This window comes from Diadema setosum, chromosome 7 (assembly GCF_964275005.1).
Source record: "Diadema setosum chromosome 7, eeDiaSeto1, whole genome shotgun sequence".
In the NCBI taxonomy this organism is placed as follows: Eukaryota; Metazoa; Echinodermata; class Echinoidea; order Diadematoida; family Diadematidae; genus Diadema; species Diadema setosum.
This window is the reverse complement of record NC_092691.1, coordinates 13,678,213-13,697,961: the sequence shown is the minus strand read 5'-3', so window position 1 is coordinate 13,697,961 and position 19,749 is coordinate 13,678,213. Positions and strand designations below refer to the sequence as shown.

At 36.2% G+C, this 19,749-nt stretch overlaps 1 protein-coding gene across 1 annotated transcript; it reads left to right on the top strand.

The window, feature by feature from the left end:
* The first annotated feature begins 1,759 nt into the window (after positions 1–1,759).
* On the top strand, positions 1,760–10,031 carry LOC140230381 (uncharacterized). The gene is made up of 4 exons (XM_072310529.1): positions 1,760–1,917; positions 5,245–5,285; positions 6,056–6,185; positions 7,527–10,031. The coding sequence occupies exons 1-4, from the start codon at positions 1,828–1,830 to the stop codon at positions 7,626–7,628; spliced, it is 363 nt and encodes a 120-aa protein (XP_072166630.1). The 5' UTR covers positions 1,760–1,827; the 3' UTR covers positions 7,629–10,031.
* Positions 10,032–19,749: the final 9,718 nt, after the last annotated feature.

Sequence of the window (19,749 nt, the reverse complement as noted above, 5' to 3'; positions counted from 1 at the left end):
TCCCAAATCCCCGGTCCAAATCTTAGGGGGGGGGGGGCGACCGCCCCCATCGCCCCCCCCCCCCCACCCCCCCCCCCACCACCCCCCCCCCCCCCCTGGCTACGCCAGTGGCAGGAAGGTACGACCAAAGAGGTTCTATAGAACCTCTTTGAGTACGACTTCTTGATGTTCGCCCCAATTCTCCCGACATAGGCCTACTTTATTATACTGTTCATGTTTTGCTGCAAAGCATGCCGGGCTGACCGTCTTGTCGCAGGAAGGTATAGGCTCTACGTATGATCTTCTCTTGTATAGTCAGGAGTCTATAAAAAGTCCATCAAAATGTTCCTGTCAGTGCAAATGCTGAAAGAGTGGACACTATAGCTCTTCATCTCACAGTCACAACGTAACTACGTCTTGGTAAAGGGTGCTGACAAACGTGAGCATGCTTATCGGGGTTTGCCCCATATAAGGTTGTCAAATTAGTATCATAGCAAATAGACTAAAAATACCACCGGTACAGGGCCCATAATACACCTCTCATAATATCTTTTCGAATAATAGCACATTATACAATATTGACAATAGGTTGGCGATAACAGTGTATAATAACCATGAAAGAAGAAGAAGAAGAAGAAGAAGAAGAAGAAGAAGAAGAAGAAGAAGAAGTAGAATATTAGAAAAAGCAAATAACAGGTGAGCTTAAAGTAAAAAATAATTACCATCATAAATTTTTCTGATATTAGTTTTTAAGTTGGTATTATTCAATAAATACTGTTGTTATGTATATCCAAAAACTCCTGCGACTGGTAATATTTCTTAATTCTATTGGCAAGTTATTCCATAAGGTCCCAAATAGGAATTGACTGTTTCCCTAAATTGGTGTTACTCATTGAAACACTCAAATTAGACTTCACTTCTAGTGTTTCTTGTTTGATAAGGGTGTTCTATGTTAGTACTGAGAAATAGTCAGATAAGGAACTTGAGGCAGGTGATATGCATTCGTATATACCAATTATTCTTTGGAATTATAAATAACGGGAGAGCAGAGTAATATTACGAACCTTAAAAAGTATTATACTCGCGCCACTTGTTTCTGCAGCTTTAGAATAGGATTATGAGTTATTTCACAAGCAGCATCCCATTTATAACCGCCAATCCATAGGCTATCGTTAGATGGGGTGAAATAAAATTGTATAATAGCATGACTATTCTTGACACAAAATGTCTTAATCTAGACAATATACACATCTTTTTACTTACATTGCAAACAATTATGTGATTCTTCCATGTCAAATTACAATGTACGTATTGTCTATAGGCCGTACGAATTCCAAAGAACGATGTTGACTCAACTGACTCTAGAATTGCATCATTCATGATCAAATGACCTGATATTGAAATAATATGTCTCAGTCGTTTTTTATAGCATGCATTCGGAGGCCCTATTGTTTCTCCCATAATCAAATTGTGAGTATGTTTGAGTTGCAGCAAGTTATTTTACCAAAGATCCTTATTACATCGGCACTCAGTTATGTATTTCCATTCCTTCATTTAGCTTCCCTTCCAAATAAAACAGTATCTGTGTGATGGGGTTTGATGGCTTGCCTTCCAAAAGCCCGTGATCGTGAGACTGGGATAGGAGGTCAAGATCCCAACTTCGGTGCATGCACGTACGTGTGAGCTACAGTTATACCGTGACGGTGCCATCGCCAGTGAAGCTAGCTAGCTTTGTTGTTGTTGTTTTTTTATCGTTCTAAATTTTTGTATCCATAACAACATCAAGCTCATGCGACCATACTAACTTGCGACTGCGTTGAAGACCACTGTAAAAATCGTGATTGCATCATGAGTGAAGCCACATCGTACAGATTTGAGTCAAACACTGAAAATATAAACTTGCAAAGGGCTTTAAACAGACAAAAGGAACGAATTAAGGTGAGAACCAATACATGTACTCCCTACATGTACTACTACTAGGTCCAGCCAGCGAACTACGAATTTTCGTGCACCTGGGGTTGTACCATAGTCCCGTATATCTACAATTGTGTCACGTAGACGGAGTTCGTAGTGACTTTTCAGTAGACATTGATTGTCATTGCAATTGGTTAGATTTCTGACTCAACACACAGACACTAAGTCAGACGGTCACAGCGCTATTTTTACTTCTGGAGTCTCCCTAGCGGTACTGAGTAATATAGTAGTGGAAGGCCTAGTTGAAACTAGCACTACTAGATATTGATTCTTACTGCGACTTGACCGAAAGATCGGTCTGTATCTGTCCGTCGGGGAATGTTCCGCGGAGACTGCGTCTGGCTTCACGGATCCCCTCCGGAGGACAGCGTTAATGGCAAAATATAAAAAGAGTCCTCCGGACAGACGGATCTTTCTGTCTAACTGCGACCAGCCCCATACGCATAGCTATGCGTTATGGGGCTGCTGGTCGCAGTTTAAGGAGATTCCAGCTTATGGGGCCTCTTTGTTTCTTCGAACCTATTTTCCACAATTTTTCCCAAGGACAATCAGAGACTGGAATCGAATAGACCTCTAGGCTTCCTCTCAACACAACGCATCATTGAACTGCCCTCTCTGTTGTGTTGAGCAGTTCAAGAGAGCCATAGAAGCCAGCTAAGCATGGCAGAGTCAAGATTTTTTACTTGCACAGTGAGCACCTGTATTCTACATTTGAAAGAGCATATAAAAGCACAAACTGCATCCACTGTCAGAAACGCCACACCACAAATCCTCATCCAGTTGCTCAACTATACATAGCCCAGTCGCTGTATAAATACTCTGCACGGCGTCTGGTCGGGCTACATACCAGTTGCTGAACTGATGCTGGCTTTGATGAGAAGCACTGCCACTGTAACCTTTAGAAGTATTTCTTCTTCTTCCATACACTGTATCATCTAGTGTATCCTTCAGGGTCTGAAGTAAAACCATAGAAGTAGAATGCAAAAACACTTGGCCTTTACCAGGCAGTGTGGATCTCTATAATTGATATGTCCAAAATTGCTACTTGTGTCATGGAAATTACATCCAACTTAAATGCTATTTCCTCATTGTTTGTGTCAGACAATTGATTTTCATCTTAACAAAGTGCAGCATTGCTAGCAGAATACGGTGTAGACATTCTACATAGCAATGCAGTTTTCTGTTGCTGTACAAAAAACAAACAAACAAATAAACAGCAGGTGTAGTGTTACTGTTACCTCTATATGACCTTCTGCTATGACATAGTACAGTGCACTCCCGTTTAACGAAATGCTCGGGAGTGGCAGTTTTCTTTCTTAACGAAATGTCATTATAACCAAACAAATACAATATACACATATATAGAAAACAAGGAAACCACGCATAAATATATTCTATTTGTTGAATACTCATCATACACTGGAAAGCTATGTGAAATGGAATGGTACCTTTTTAATTTTGTTTGAATATTACATTTAAAAGAGAGCATAAAGTTGTTTGTATTGTCACGCATTTAATAGAAAATGACGGTTTAGAATTCGATTACAGTTCGCTATTCCAATGGTTCGTTTCTTATCTTACTAAAGTTTGTTACTCAGAAGGCTCCTTCAAATTCTGAAGTTTTGCAATTCCCGGGATTACGAAGGTTTGTTCATTTGAAGCTTCACTCTCCCAAGGACTAGTTGTGAATTCCAAAAGTTCATAATTTAGATATAAATATATTATTTGTTTTCCGAAGGTTGGTTGATCGGAAAATGAAATGAGTTTCATCATTCTGAAGGTTTGTAAATCAAGAAATGAGAAGGGATCACTATTCCGAAGATTCGTTGTTCCAAAGGTTTTTTAATCCGAAAATGAAATAAGGTTCATTATTATGAAGATGGTTTGTTAATAAAAAAGAAAAAGAGAAAGGTTAGTTATTTCGAAGGTTCAGTTATATTGAGACGATAATAAGATTTGCAGTTCCTACAAGTTTTTGTTAGTGGACTCATCTTTTTTACTTCTGGATTAACAAAACTTTTTTTTTTTAATGTTCCGATTAATGAATGTTTGAAATTCCTGTAATTTTCGGACTAACGAACCGTCGTTATAAGAATCATATTTCTTTGTCGGATTAACGAACCTTATTAATAACAAACCTTTGGAATAACGCCAACATGGTCGTAATAACAAACCCTAATTCATTTCCGAACTAACGGACATTTAGTTGTATCAGGATCTGTGTGTGTTGTAATAAAGTACCTTCGGAGCAATAAAACAAACCTTATTTAAAGGGAAGGTAAACCCAAAGAGCAATGTGGATTGAGTGAAAGCAGCAACATTAGTAGAACACATCAGTGAAAGTTTGAGGAAAATCGGACAATCAAGGCAAAAGTTATGAATTTTTAAAGTTTTGGTGTTGGAACCGCTGGATGAGGAGACTACTAGAGGATATGACGTATGAGTGGACAACAATACAAAGAAAATATAAAGGATATTCGACAAAAATTCACTTTTCTAGAATTATGAAAGAGCAGTGGACCAACCGCTTTCAGAAAGCAGGGGGAATAATTGCTACCCTTAACATATGTCAATATCAAGTAGATGGAATTTGTAATTTTCATGAAAAATGGATTTTTGTAGTATTTTCTTTATATTTTCTTGATATTGTAGTCCACTCATACGTCATGACCGCTAGTAGTCTCCTCATCCAGCGGTTCCAACACCAAAACTTTAAAAATTCATAACTTTTGCATCGATTGTCCGATTTTCTTCAAACTTTCACTGATGTGTTCTACTAATGTTGCTGCTTTCACTCAATCCACATTGTTCTTGGGGTTTATCTTCCCTTTAATTTCAGATTATTGTATTACAATAATGCAAGTTCCCCTCGGATACTGGATACTGTGCATGACACACGCAGCAAACACACAGTGATGTGAAGTGTTCACTAATGCAGAGGCACTATAAATGCTTGTTCCGCTACATATTTTCGGAAGCGATCCGCATTTCGTTATAACGTAGCACATATCTTTTGGGTTTTGTTTTTTTTTGTCAGTGGCGCTTGGAAAAGACTTCGTTATAACGAAAATTTTGCGATAACCGTGTTCGTTATAAGTGAATTTTGTACCATAGACTTTAATGGCAATAATTTTGGGACCAAAAGTTTTACTTTGTTATAATGAAATTTCGTTATAACCATGTTCATTGTAACGGGAGTGCACTGTATAGTCAATCTTTACCAGATAGAGGAGCAGGAGGAAGAATATGAAGTTCTTGAACAGAATCTCTTTTTATCACCTCTCTATGCAGCATGATGAATTAATGGCAGAAAGGGAAGCAGTGGTGAGGAGGTAAGATTATTATCATTGTTATCGTTATCATACATATATATGATATGTGATAAAAACCTAAAATGGCATTAGATGTCATTGTCATTGTCATATATTTCATATGTCATATGACATATGACATATGTCATATATGTCATATTTTATATTCTAAAATTATCAGAACCTTGATGATATACATGTACATTGTAGGTATACATAATTAATATTGAAAGTCCTTTCTTTCTTGAAAGCCCTAAACTGATATTGCTGTACATAGAAAAATGTGAACTCAAATTCATTTGTCCCGGGTTATCAGAATTGCTAGTAGTACTTGCTGTTTGATATATCCTTGTTTTACCATTACTTTGAAATAACCAAAAAAAGAAATTAACATAACAAGTACATTCCTCATTCCTTTAATTTTTAACCAAAAAAAAAAAAAAAATCTCCCATGAATGAATATGATCAGGATTAGAAAAGAAACTGATTTCAGTAGTTGTTTCAATGTTTTATAAGAATGATAATGCTAAAAGAATCATGGCTCTTATTGGATTTATGTGACCATGGTGACAATAATATAACTACATTTTGTCAGCTGAGAATGATAAGGGCGTTTAAAGTTGCCACTAAAACAATTGTGGCCATAAGCCATAAAATTATTTCTGGATTGTACACAGTGAACTTAAAGTGAACCAGAAAGCAGAGTGGACTGAGAATGATAAGGGCGTTTAAAGTTGCCACTAAAACAATTGTGGCCATAAGCCATAAAATTATTTCTGGATTGTACACAGTGAACTTAAAGTGAACCAGAAAGCAGAGTGGACTGAAAATCTTGAAGAAGCCAGTGCAGCCAGGAGAATGAGGGGAGAAAAGGCAGCAGTAAAAGCAGAAGTTGCCATAGCAAGCAAGGCCCTTGTTGCCGTAAGTGTACTTGTATAATTGTATTGAATTCAATCAATTGCAAAATTGTGTTCCAAGTGTCAGTTTTGTGAAATGTCAAACTTGTGAAATATGTAATGGCATTACATGCAGTATAAACCCTTTCCAGGAGAAAAATGTGTGATTTCCCACCTTGGATTAGGACATACAATGCATTAGTGTTACAGGAGGTGATATTCTTTGAGCTTGTTTCATGAATATCACTTGACTCGCAGAACTCAAGGAAAAAAAGAAGACTGCCAAATTATACAGCACTTTATTCATTTTATTGTATCCCCTGGTACGTGTATGGAGGAAACTTTGGATTCAGCAGCGTTATGCAACCACCACATCACATTCGAATGCACGATACTGGCCACATTTCTTGACGGACTTTATTCAAATTTGTTATGAAAGTGTCTCATTTAAAATTCAACAGGTGTAGCTGCGTATGATTTTATGGTAGTGTCCTTGCTTGTTCCATCCTCATACACAAAAAGAGGTTAATTTTTTTTAGGGTCTGCTTGCATGTGATCTATTATCCACATTTTATTTAATGGACTTATTTCAAGTTTTTGTTCCGAATCTGAATCTGAACCCCATTATTTATTTATTTTTTAAATTCTTTTAATTCTTTTTTTTTTTTTTGACACTGCTTGCAATGTTCTGCATTTTACAGGTTCAAAGACAGCCACCATATTAGGTATCTTGTGTTTGTTCTGCCATGCACATTTTCTGATTGATTTTTTTTTTTCAAAACTTAGACCCCTGATTGTGTTGGTGATGTTGTGCCTAGTGCTTCACCTTTTACAGGGTCAAAGATCATATTCTGGTCAGTGTCTTTTGTGTAGCCTATAATGGGCTGCATTTCTTGATGCATATTATTCAATGGATATGGAAGTTTATTATTTAGAAATCCAGCCAGCTATGTATAACTTTTAATGGTAGTGCCCTCACTTATTCTTTAATATCTCTATACACAAAATGTTTGAGTTTTTGTATGGTCTCCTTGTCTGCACTCTACTGGCCACATTTCTTGATGAATTTTATCCAAGTTTTGTGCAGAAAAATATTGTAAAATCTTCATTTGTACTAGTTAGCTTATACTGCCCGTGACGTTCTGCATTTTAATGGGTTAAAGGCCGCCACAATGTTGTATTTTTGTGTGTGATCTACCATCCACATTTTTTGATGGATTTTTTAGCTCACCGGAGCCAAAGGCTCGAGTTAGCTATTGTGATCATTCGTCAACCACCATTCCTAAACTTTGTACATGTGTTATTTTCTGACTTTTAAATCAGAAATGTGCTCTTATGATAACATTGTTTGAATGTTCTAATACAGGTGAGGAGAGCAGCCCTGAGGGAGCAGATAGAACAGGAATATGCAATGTACGAGCAGGAGCTCCGTGCTCAGGGAAAGGCTTTCTACTTCAAGAGGGAGTAATAACATCTGAAGCCTATGGGAAGAGGACTTGCTTGTTTAGCTGTTTGGTCTACTAAACTTCTGTCCAAGGTATACAAGTACCTGATGGCACATGGACAGTCTTACTCTTGTTTACTGGGAGCTGATGATATGCAGCTGTTCCTATGGATACAGTAATCAAGATCTGACACACATGCTGGAAGAGGCCTTCGACTTGTAATCTTTTGTGGGGAGGAGACAGATTTTTTTCTTGGACATTTCATCAAACACCAATTTCTGAATAGAAACTCCTGCATTGCTCTTTTGGCAAGTGAGGCTGATAAGATATGGCGTATAACACATGACATTAAGTGAACAACACAAACAAATAATTGATTTGCCACAATGGAGATTTCAAAGCATACAGGTATTTCTTTGTTGAGACTAAAACTATGCATCAGCTAAGGCACCCCCTCCCAGTGTTATCATGGTGTAACCCCCTAACCCTCATAATATCCCCAACTATATGTTTGTTTTTATGCCCCTGCCACGAAGTGTCGCTGGAGGCATTATGTTTTCAGCTTGTTGATGATGTTGACGATGTCATGCTTTCGCATTTTCTTTTTCGTGTTTATACAGAAATGACTATTAAAAATCTCATATTTCATCTGTTTAAGTATAAAACTTGCCTTAAAACCACCCAAAAAAAAAAAAAGACAAAACAAATGTAGATATCTTGATATGAGAACATGCTTTTACTTGTATTCACTAAAAATGACAATTTTTCCAAATTTCATATATTACATACATGAAAAATTGTGAGGGTATGACATCATTAACTCGCTCATTTGAATTTTCATAAGGACTGACCAAGAAATGTTTTCCAGAAAAAAATTTGAAATTTGAAAATGTCATATCTTCCTTATTTCTTATCCCATTTTTTTAATTTTTGTATCATTCTGTAGGAAATATTTTACAGTTTATTTATTTTTGAGATGGATTTCCTCTATAAGTAATCATTTTTTTTTTCCTGTTTTATTTCTTTATTTTTTTATTTTTTCATAGACAGATTTGAAGTTAATCATAATGCACAGACATATAAATGCTGTGAAAACTCTGGTCACAATATGTGAAAAGCTGCTTGAGGCATGACATGAAAGAGTATGATTGTCCTATCTTGAGGAGAGAATAAGGAAATCATCCAGCTGTCTGTTAGTGTGATGCCTGCCAGTTATTTCACTTTTCTTCTCTTTTTTTTTCTTTTTTTGCAAAATACATGCATATGATATACTGAGTTGAAATAGATTGTAGCTCACTTAGCAGTATTATTCCTTAAGATACTGAAAAAAGATGTAACTTTGATTTCTATATTAATGTGTAAAGACAAACTAAGCGCAAGTCATCAATGCAGTACAGGAAGGATAGAAAAATTGTGTGTGAGGTGTTTTTTTTTTTTTTTTGGGGGGGGGGCAATGGAAATAGAGGGCGTTGTAATGCAATGACTAGTAGGCCTATGTATGTATGTTTGTATGTACACATGATAATGTATACTATCTATACATACATTTGTATGCATTACTATTGTATTGAGGTCTTTCTTTGGTGAATGTCACTTTTATTTCCAAAAAGTCTTCTTACATGACAAGGAGTGTGAAAGAGAGTCGTGAGAGCAGGTGGGCAAGGGTGTGGTCGCCTGCTTATGGAAGAAAGGGATTGTCAAAATATTTTGTATCAAATCCCATTTCAGGGCAGATGATTTCATAGGAAAGTGAACTATGGAATTGTCTAAATTCCCTTCAAACTATATAGTCTGCTCATGATTTGTACTTTCGATCTAAGCAGTGATTTTACCACATCTGATATCATATATTTTGTAATTGATTAGTAGCTTGGTAATGCTCATAGAAAAACCAGACTTACAAAAACAAGAGAATAAACCATACAGGGATGGCATAGACACTTGGTTATTCATGAGGTGGGGTGGAGCCATTGATGTAATACCGGTGTTGCTGCCATACCTTTCATACATGTTTATGTGTTTATGATTGTTGCAAGCATCATATCAAAACAGAATTTGTTTATAAATGCAGGTTAACACAGTGAGTGAGCTCAAAAATATTCAAGTTTTTGCCATACACAAAGGAACCGTGAACAATTATGTTATCTATTGTGAGACATGTCCTTTGGTGAAATTTTGGCCAAGGGGCTGGGTGAGGAGGAATGGGGCAATTGTATTTTTAGAGATTTTTCTAATGCTTTTAATGTCAAAATGTATTGCAGAATATCAAGACAACTAACTTTGAATAATTTCACAATGCGAAATAGCCTGTTTTGAGTGATTTAAAAATAAATGTACATCATACTGTAAGGGATGAGCATATATGTATATATCAGGGCTCGACACTAGCAATTCGCGAATTTCGCGAATCGCCTTTGAACCGCGAAAATAACAACACGCAAAGATAACAACGTGCGAACAGATAAGCACAGTTAGACCTCGCAACCGCGAAATTAACAACACGTGGAAATGTTCTCCTAGTAGCAATTCGCGAAAATATCCGTACGCGAAAATTTCAGCTCGTACAGTATACAAAAAGTACAAAAAGGCAAATTTAACTGAAAATAGGGACACATTGTGCCCCTTTCACAAACTTAGTGTCTTCTAAATATTCCATGCATCATCGGAGGCATAGGGAAAAAATTAATGATATCATTGATATGCATTGAAACAGGAATGAAAAAAAAAGATGAATACAATACATTTATTGAATGTCATTCTTTTACCTCCTAGCATTTACAATATATATATATATATATATATATATATATATATATATATATATATATATATATATATACATACATACGTACATATTGTACATCATCACTTTATTGAAGTATGGAACAATAAAAACAATAGAAAACCTTGAAACAACACAATAGAAATAGCAACATTATTACAATTACCAGTACTTTGTCCAAGAAAAGAAGTATAAACTAACTAATGCTAAACTAATGCAGAGAGAAGAATGAGGCCGAGATGGTGACTCGTTGAATGTTGCTGCTGTGGTACCATTGCAGTGAAATGCCAGTTGACTATAACGTGGCATCAAATGACATCGTCTGTCACAGTAAGTTCAATTCAGTTTATTTTGAGACATCTGTATTTCTCATTATGGGTAACACTGTAAATAACATGAACACAAATTGTTGTACTTTGTTAATTGTAAACAGACAAAAAAACCCATACATTTACAAGGCCTAGACAGAGGCCTACATTGTATATACAAAACACAATATAAGCAATAGTAGTTTTGGTCGGTACGGAAAATGTGGTTCATGTTGTACAAATATCAGAGAAAATGACGAGACATATCATATAAGCATGCTTGTGTGACTGTAAGCCCCGAATATTCGGTGGCAGTGAAAGAAAGCAGATATCAGAGACCTAACCAGATATTAAAGGGAAATAAACCCCAGTATGATGTGAATTGAGTGAATGCAGAAATACACATGAACAGGTTTTCCCGGCCAATTTTGCACTTTTGTCAGTCCATTTGATAAAAGATTCATTCAATTTAGCGAAAATCCTCGTCATTGCACATTCTGTCATTCACAATTGCAAGTTGATCGTTCAATTTAGCATTTCGATCAATGAAATTTGCACATGTAAAACGGGCATTCAAATTGGCACGTGCTCTTCAGTCATTCAAATTCGCCAGCACTGACAGAAAGGGGTATTTCAGTCATTCAATTTCGCGTATGGGCAGTCAAATTCCAAACATGTTCATTCAAATTAACGTCATGTTACTTCTTTTTTGAAAAGATGATAACATTTAAACGCGTATTTCTATGTGATTTTTTGTTTCATCCACGCACTGTTTAGCAATAATAGTATCATATTATTTTTGACCCTATATAACTCGAGTTTGTTGTTCTGTAACGCCCCTTTTCTTTCATACATGTCATTTAAGCCTACATGTACCAATACTACAGATTAATTTCATCTTCTTACAGTCATGACAACACAAGTTAGATACAGACATATTTCTCAAGAAGACAGAAAAAGAATTATGGGAACATTTGATGATCATAACCTTGACTTTCTAGAACTGGCCGACACACTCGTAATAAAGCGCTCAACGGCCAGATAAGTTGTGGCCACATGATGCACTATCTTCGGACTGGAAGACGCGCTAAGCACATTGAAGAAAAAAAAAAAACTGTTGCCAAAATCTCTAAAATGAGTACGAAAATATGAAATGTAATTACGCTTGCAAAACAATAACTATGTTGAAAAACAAACAAACACCAAAGCATAAACATGCGTGCTATATTGACTGCAAAAGATGTTAAATACTTGGATACCCAAAAATGAATTCGAATGAACGAGTGCAGCATGTCCGTGATCACGTGACTATACCATTCTAAATTGAATGAACGAATAACGAAATGGTGCTTTTTTTTTACCAATTTCAATTGAAAAAGTGTTAATCAGAATGAGGCTAAAGGTAATTTGAATGCTCCAAAATGAATTTGAATGAAGAGAATCATAAATCATCTCCGCTAAATTTTGCTAAATTGAATGCAGCATTTAGGAAATGGACTGACAAAAGTGTGAAATTGGCCGGGAAAACCTATCTAGACCATGTAAGTAAGGTTTGAAGAAAATAGGCAGTGGCGTATCTATAGGGAAAACGGCACCTGGGGCAAGCGCAAAAACTGCGCCCCTAATTTCTGTGTTCAACCCCAACCCCATCTCGGTAGGGACTTTTAAAAAAAAAAAGTCCACATGATATGCTTTTTCAAGCACTTAAAAGGGGTCTTTTGAGGGTGATTTAAATGTAATAAATTTTGATACATTTTGACGAGCGAGCGCAGCGAGCGAGCCGAAAATTTTTGTATTTCAGCTTACAAAACATGGAATTCTTGTCGTTTTTGGTTATTAAATCTTACAATTCTAATCAAGATATAGTGACGGCCTTATAGATAACGATTTATACCAACAAACTGAGGACTTGAAAAAAATACTCTAGTACGAGCGAGTGAGCCGAAATTTGTATATTTCTGTGTAGGAAACATTGCACTTATCTCATAGTTCGTTGTACTTGTAAATCATACAATGTTGGCACACTGTTATATGGTGGCTTGCCCTGTATATAAAATAACAGATCATGCGACAATTGAATGCAAAAGCTTGCTAAAGTTTACAAATCAGTGTGAGCATTTTCTGAACATTGTATATAGGAAGTAAACCTTACGGGATACTATGGTTGATAATTCAAGTAATTATTATTTTTTTTTTTCATTTTTGGCGCCCCAAGGAGTGGCACCTGGGGCACGTGCCCCCCTTGCCCCCACCCCCCCCCCCCCGATACGCCACTGAAAATAGGGCAATCCTTTCAAGAGTTAGGAATTTTCAAAGTTTCGGTACCGCTATCGGAGGATAAGAAGAACGTAGAGACGGAATTTTAGATATCTTCATTTTTCTATCATAATGAATTGCTTACGTTGCAGGAGGAAGGAAGATAATACATAATGTACAACGTATTACACAATAACGTGTGTCATCAGTATAAGTTTAAGGAATGTGTAGTTTCATAAAATTGAGCATTTATGGAATTCTCTTTAAATTTTTGTTATGATAGCGTTGTTCAACTGTAATATCACAAACTATTGCAGTCTTCTTATCCAGCAATTGCAGTACAAAATCGTTATAAGTTTCATACGTTTTGAAAGGATTGTGTACTGATAATTGTTACTATTATTTTTGCGTTCACGCAATCCGTGTCAGTGCTGTTTGTTCATAGATCGGTGATTGTAGTTGCAAGCTTGCTCATGGCGTTTGAGGGATGGCCGCGAAGGGGGGGGGGGGGGGGGGGACTCAAATTGAGTGCGAGCTAGAGCCCCCAGGTTTCTTTTCATCTCTTTCTTTCTATTTCCTTGTTTTTTTACTTTTCTTACGGAGATTTAACCCCCCTAATAATAATAATAATAATAATAATAATAATAATAATAATAATAATAATAATAAATAAATAAATAAATACAAAAATAAAAAATAGAAATAAAATAAAAATAAAATAAAAAATATCAAAAAAATAAGGGGGCAATTCCGTGAGGCTCCACACTAATAATGATAATGATAACAATAATAAATACATTTTTTTTTTTCTTTTAGTGCCGGTTGCATGCCATTCCGTTGCTATGTGGCAAATATTTTCGGCAGTACATGTATATCAGCGTTTGACAGGTTCAGGTTTCCTGCAGCTTGGACATATAGATTGTATGTCTGATTGTTCTGAATAAAACAAAACGAGACATTGTTCTGGTGTTGTCGACATTTGCTGGTATCTATCTATCCATCGCAATTTCTTCCAGTCTGTTTCTATTGTGTGATTCAAATGAGATTATTTACATGCTTCATGATGTCAAATAAAAAAAAATCCTGCAATGAGAACAAGTTTGCCACCGTTGTTGCCAAAGATTCATAATGTTATAGTGATTTATTAGTCGCTTTTCATGCTTCGTATTTGAATTAACCTGTGGTATAGCTGTTTTCGTCAACCTGATCGACTCTATGGCATATCAATATGCCGTTTACTCTTTTTTTTTTTTTTTATGCCTCCGCCACGAAGTGGTGCCGGAGGCATTATGTTTTTGGGTTGCCCGTCCGTCCGTACGTCCGTCCGCAATCGTTTACGCGATAACTTGCGTATATATTGACTGGAATTTTACCAAACTTGGTCCAAGTATAAAGTATGATGGGGCAATTACTTGATTAGATTTTGGGTGAAATCGACTAAAGGTCAAAGGTCAAGGTCAAATCATGAAATTGTATCTGTTTACGCGATAACTCCAGACTGGATCACGCAAATTTCACCACTATGTCCGAGGATAATGTATGGTGGGACAATTACTAGATTGATTTTTTAGTGAAATCGGACAGAGGTCAAAGGTCAAAGATCAAGGTCAAATCCTAAAATTTATCTGTTTATGTGATAACTCAAAACTGGATGGAGCAGCTTTCCCCAAACTTGGTCCAAGGATGATTTATGATAGGGCAATTAGTTGAGTAGATTTTAGTGACATTGGCAAGAGGTCAAAGGTCAAAAGGTAAAGGTCAAATGCTAAAAATGTTGCTATTTCCCCATATCCAATAGCCATGCCCAAAGGTATTTTCTTGAAACTTAGTGTAGACATGTACTACTGCATAAAGATTCTCCAGAGAGAGTTTCATGTCATAAGGTCAAAGGTCAAAATGTTAAAGGTGAGGTGAAAATGTTACAATTTCACTTTTCTCGCAGATGGTTCAATGTATCTTCATGGAAGTTGGTACATACGCATGTACTGACTGGCAGGGATTATCTAGGGAATATAGGGGTCATGGGTCAATAGTCAGGGGGGTTCAAAGGTCAAGGTCAACTCCTCAATATTTTACTATTTCCCTCATAAACTAGTATATATATGCAATGCTTGCAGTATTATTTTTAGAATTCAATATACAATATGTACATGTATTACCTAATGGAGATTCTCTTGGAAATTTCCTGCCAGAAGGTCAAAGGTCAAAGGTTAAGGGTCCAAGCAAGGTTTTAATGCAAAAAATCTATTTGGCACAGTCTTATTACACTCTTTCTTCATACCTTTAAAATTACTCAATGCATGCATAAACTTATAAAAGGGTCAGTCAGAAGTTAAGTAAAAATCCTCAATTCCCCAAATACATGTACCTGAACTGTTTCATAGACAATCATAGCAAACCTAGTTCAAGGAAAGTGAACATTCAAGATATTTCTGACAAACCTGTCATTTTACTATTTTGCCAGTTATGTGAAACTGTCATCACACAATGTGAAGACATTGTACTATATACACCTATTGAGAGAATCATGCATTATGGCGGAGGCATCAGTCGCCATAGCGACATTTCTAGTTTCATGCTGATATAGAAGAAAGAAATGTGGAAGGCATGCAACGCCTTCATTCCCATTTGATACTTTGGATACATTCGTGTAAATATGCAGGTACAAAATCGTTCCAATTGGAATGATGAATGTTTTGTTTTTGTTTTTTTATTCCTCGAGTATCTTTGTGACGTTCTCAGTATATACATCAGTATATCTCGTGCTATTATGTCGACATTTGTATAGATCCACAGGGGTGTAGACAGCGGGGATGGGGGTATGCATCCCCCGGCGCATGCACAAGGTTATCATTATTGTTATCATTTTTATAATCATTATTATTTTTTATATTATTATCATCATGACGATTATTGTTATCAAAATTCTTATGAATATCGTTATTATCATAATCATCATTATAATTATCTTCGTCGTCGTCTCCTCGTCTTTATTTCGACATTTCTGCATGATCCCATAAAGCAATTTACTTCCATATGCAACGACCATGTTGATGTCATGAATATGCATGTTGGTATGAAGTGCTATGGGGGTGGCCTGTTCGGCCCACGGTGGAAGACAAGATGGCTCGAGGCTAGGACCATGCCGTCTGAGGAGGCGAGGGAAGAATAAAGTTGTGGTGATTTGTTTTGGTGTCAGAATGTGTGACATTAAGTGCCCCACCAGGGTTTCCCTCCTTCCGTAATAATGCCTTTATAAAGACATGAGTACAAGTAATACATTTTTTTTAATGAAAAATGTTAAGGGCACACTCGCCACAAGTTCTTTTCTAGAGATGGACCCCAGCATGTTCAAATCGATCGCATTGTTATCTACACTTATGTATATTAATTTTGAACTGCACTGAAGACTGTATAGCAGTTTTGGAGGAAGAAGTTATTTTTAATAGTATTTCTTCTTTTTCTTCGTTTTTCTTCAAAGAAACCACACCACCTGTGTGCGTCGAAGATGAGAGAGAAATATGACGATAGAATCCTATATCTCATCTGCTGACTCTTTGCATTTCGGAATGTGTTTGATAAAAGCCGTGAGCCATTTCCTTGGGAAATTGGCATTTGCGTGATTCTAATAGCATTAGATATGTGTTTCATCAATTTAAAGATTTCCTTATGTTATTGTCATTTCATATTCTTTATGAAATCGTTACTTAGCCTATTTCATCACTACCCGCAATTGATTTCCCATGCATTTGTTTTTATCTATAGCCAATTCTAGCCACATAAAAGTGAAATCATAATCATTTTCTTCAACTTACAGGTATAGTCAACAATAATCAGGTTTATTTACACACACACAAAAAAAACCCAACAACAACCGACAATGCACATTTTCCTTTGCAACTGTATCATAATTATCAAAATTATAATTTATGGATCGTCGCGGTATACAATGACATCGTGGAGAGCCTTGAGTTTGAAATCTGTACGTTCACTGTATGGAATACCCCAGGTGCGCTAATCCGAAAGGTTCGTTTGATGTTCCAAAAGTTCCTTATTCCGAAACGCACAAACTCCCTTATACCTATCGGAGAGGTTCGTAAATTCGAAAATGAAAAAGGGTTCTTTAATCCAAACACTGTGGCAACTATGTTCGTTATATAGGCCCTACTCCGAAGGATCGATACTCCGAAAATGAAATAAGGTTCGTTATTCCGAAGATTTGTTTTCAATCCGACAGAAAAATATAAGGTTCCTCAATTGCGAATACATGCATTTAACTGTTTTAATCCGACAGAAAATAAGGTTCGTTATTCCGAGTGGGATCTGAGCGGAAGCTTTGGTGGCAGTGTTGTGTAATGTGTTTGGGAGTATGCATTTCCAGCTGCTGCATGCTTCTCAAGTTGTTGTCTGCCCAATAATATAATTTTTCTTTACAATACGTGACAACCATGCGTATGCGGCTGACTATACATCTCAAGCATCTGAAGCATTAGTGGGACTGTCTTTCTGATCGAGGCTATTTCATTTTGATTTGCAGATGTCAGCGACATATCCGCATTGTTGGCATTTCCAACATCTATCTAGAAACTGTGTGTTCACTTATAGGATTCAATATCTTGGTCATTAATAATCCTTAAGGGAGGGTTTTCCTTTTGTAGAGAAAATGTTATAGCAATTAATGTTTCAATTCAATTGTTTGGAAGAGGCGTTTATATGTTGTTACTTTGACTGGGATACTTCCCAGGGATATCTGTTGCTTCTGATACTGATAAATTGCCGAACATTTATTGCAAGTGTCCTCATATTTCGAGAGCTTTGTTGATTCTCTTTCCCTTTTTATGCACACATCTCACTCAAAATAAACGCATCCAACACAAACGCATCCTGCATGCAGTTCCGGTTCATAATTGCGTGTGCGCAAAATAGATGAATGAATGAATAAATGAATATATCAATAAATAGATAAATAATTGAATAAATAAATAAATAAATAAATAAATAAACAAAATAATAATTGAACAAATAGATAAATAACAATAAAAAATGCTTTTAAAAATCGATACTATACTCCCCAGATGTACCCCATTCTCATTTTTTTTAAGTGGCTAATTCAAATAATTTGTCCGATCTGTTACTTTTTGCAGATCAGATTTCAGACTAGCCTTTTATCTAGCATTGAAATGATACATTTTACTTTAAAAATCACACACAACTTGTTACATTTATTCTAGCATTTTTTGCCCGATATCCCATAGAGATTATTTTCCAGTCATCGATATCAACTTCATAACTTTATCTTCTGCCATGATCGTTTTAGTTTTGAATAATCTAAAAAGAGAGGTTGATAAGAATCTTCTCTTATAAAGTCTACAAAAAATTATCTGACTGAAATCCAAATTTGAAAAGCTCCAGCACTTTCGTACACACATGCAGTCCCTTCACGGGGTAATAAGTAAAGGTATATAAGCTATTGTTGTCAGGGGCCGCGGAACGTTCTTCAGTGTGTGTGTGTGTGGGGGGGGGGGGGGGGTCTCAAAGTCAAGACCCCCCCCCCCCCCCCCTCCCCGCTTACACGGAATGAATGTAAGGCCGGGAGTAGGCCTATCTGGAATTTAAAAATCATAGGTGTTGTGATTTTTCCCTCGATTTTTTTCGACGAACCAAAAGTGTGGGGGCTGCAGCCCCCCTTTTTTTTTTAACATATTGAGCTTATTATGGTCCAGTTTATGGTCCGTAATGTTGAAATGTCACTATATGTCACCATACGGGAAATAACTTAACTCCTCAAAATAAGTTCTGCAATTAAAGATTGATATATCATATTTCTCTTATACCCACATTATCTTCATTGAATATGACATCATAAGAAAGCCTGATTAATTATCTTTAAAATGACACCTCACTTGCTATGATTGGGTGTTCTTGAAATGTGCAAAACATCTGAGTATGGGGGACAAGGTAAATCAAAAGTGGAAAGTCGCAACAATTCTGCTATTGATAATGTACTGTTTTTATGAAAAAAGGTCATACTGGAATGAGCCGTCAGTGCTGAAATGACAGCACTTTCAAAAACTCCCATTTCCTAGACATTAGATGACTGTTTGGTCAACCTTTATGCCGATACTACTGCAGTTTTTAATTCATGGATGAAGCCTGGAATCTAATGATAATCTCACAATGCATTTTTTTTCAAGCACATTCCTTCAGTGAAACGACAAATCAAATGGGAATTACTTCAGTACACTGTTTGACATAGCACGTTTGTTCTATTTTGCAACATTTTACATTTGGCCTTTCCTCATACTCAGTCATACTGTGCATTCCACGAATACCCAATCATAGCAAGTGAGGTGCCATTTTCAAGATAAATAATCAGGCTTTCTTATGATGTCACATTTGAATTAAATGATATAGTTTTAAGAGAAATATGATACGTCAAATTGGACTTGCAGAACTTTTTTTAGGAGTTTAGTTGTAACTACCCGTACTTACCCGTACTTAATTAATTTTCGATTTTTTTTTTCTCTAAAATCAACCTGAGATTTGCAATAAGATATTTTCCGTTACCATGATGAAAAAAAAAAATACATTCACCGAACATAATGATTTTTCATTCCTGTATTGCTCATATAGTATATGGGCCTAATTCAAATGTATAGGCCTACCTCCATCAACAAGTTTGGAAACTTGAATTTGGTTGATCAGAAGGAAAGATATATGGATTATACCGGCACTTTGCGACCCTTCCAAAAAATTAAAAATTCTTATGAAATTTGAATATTTCACCTTTAATTTCAT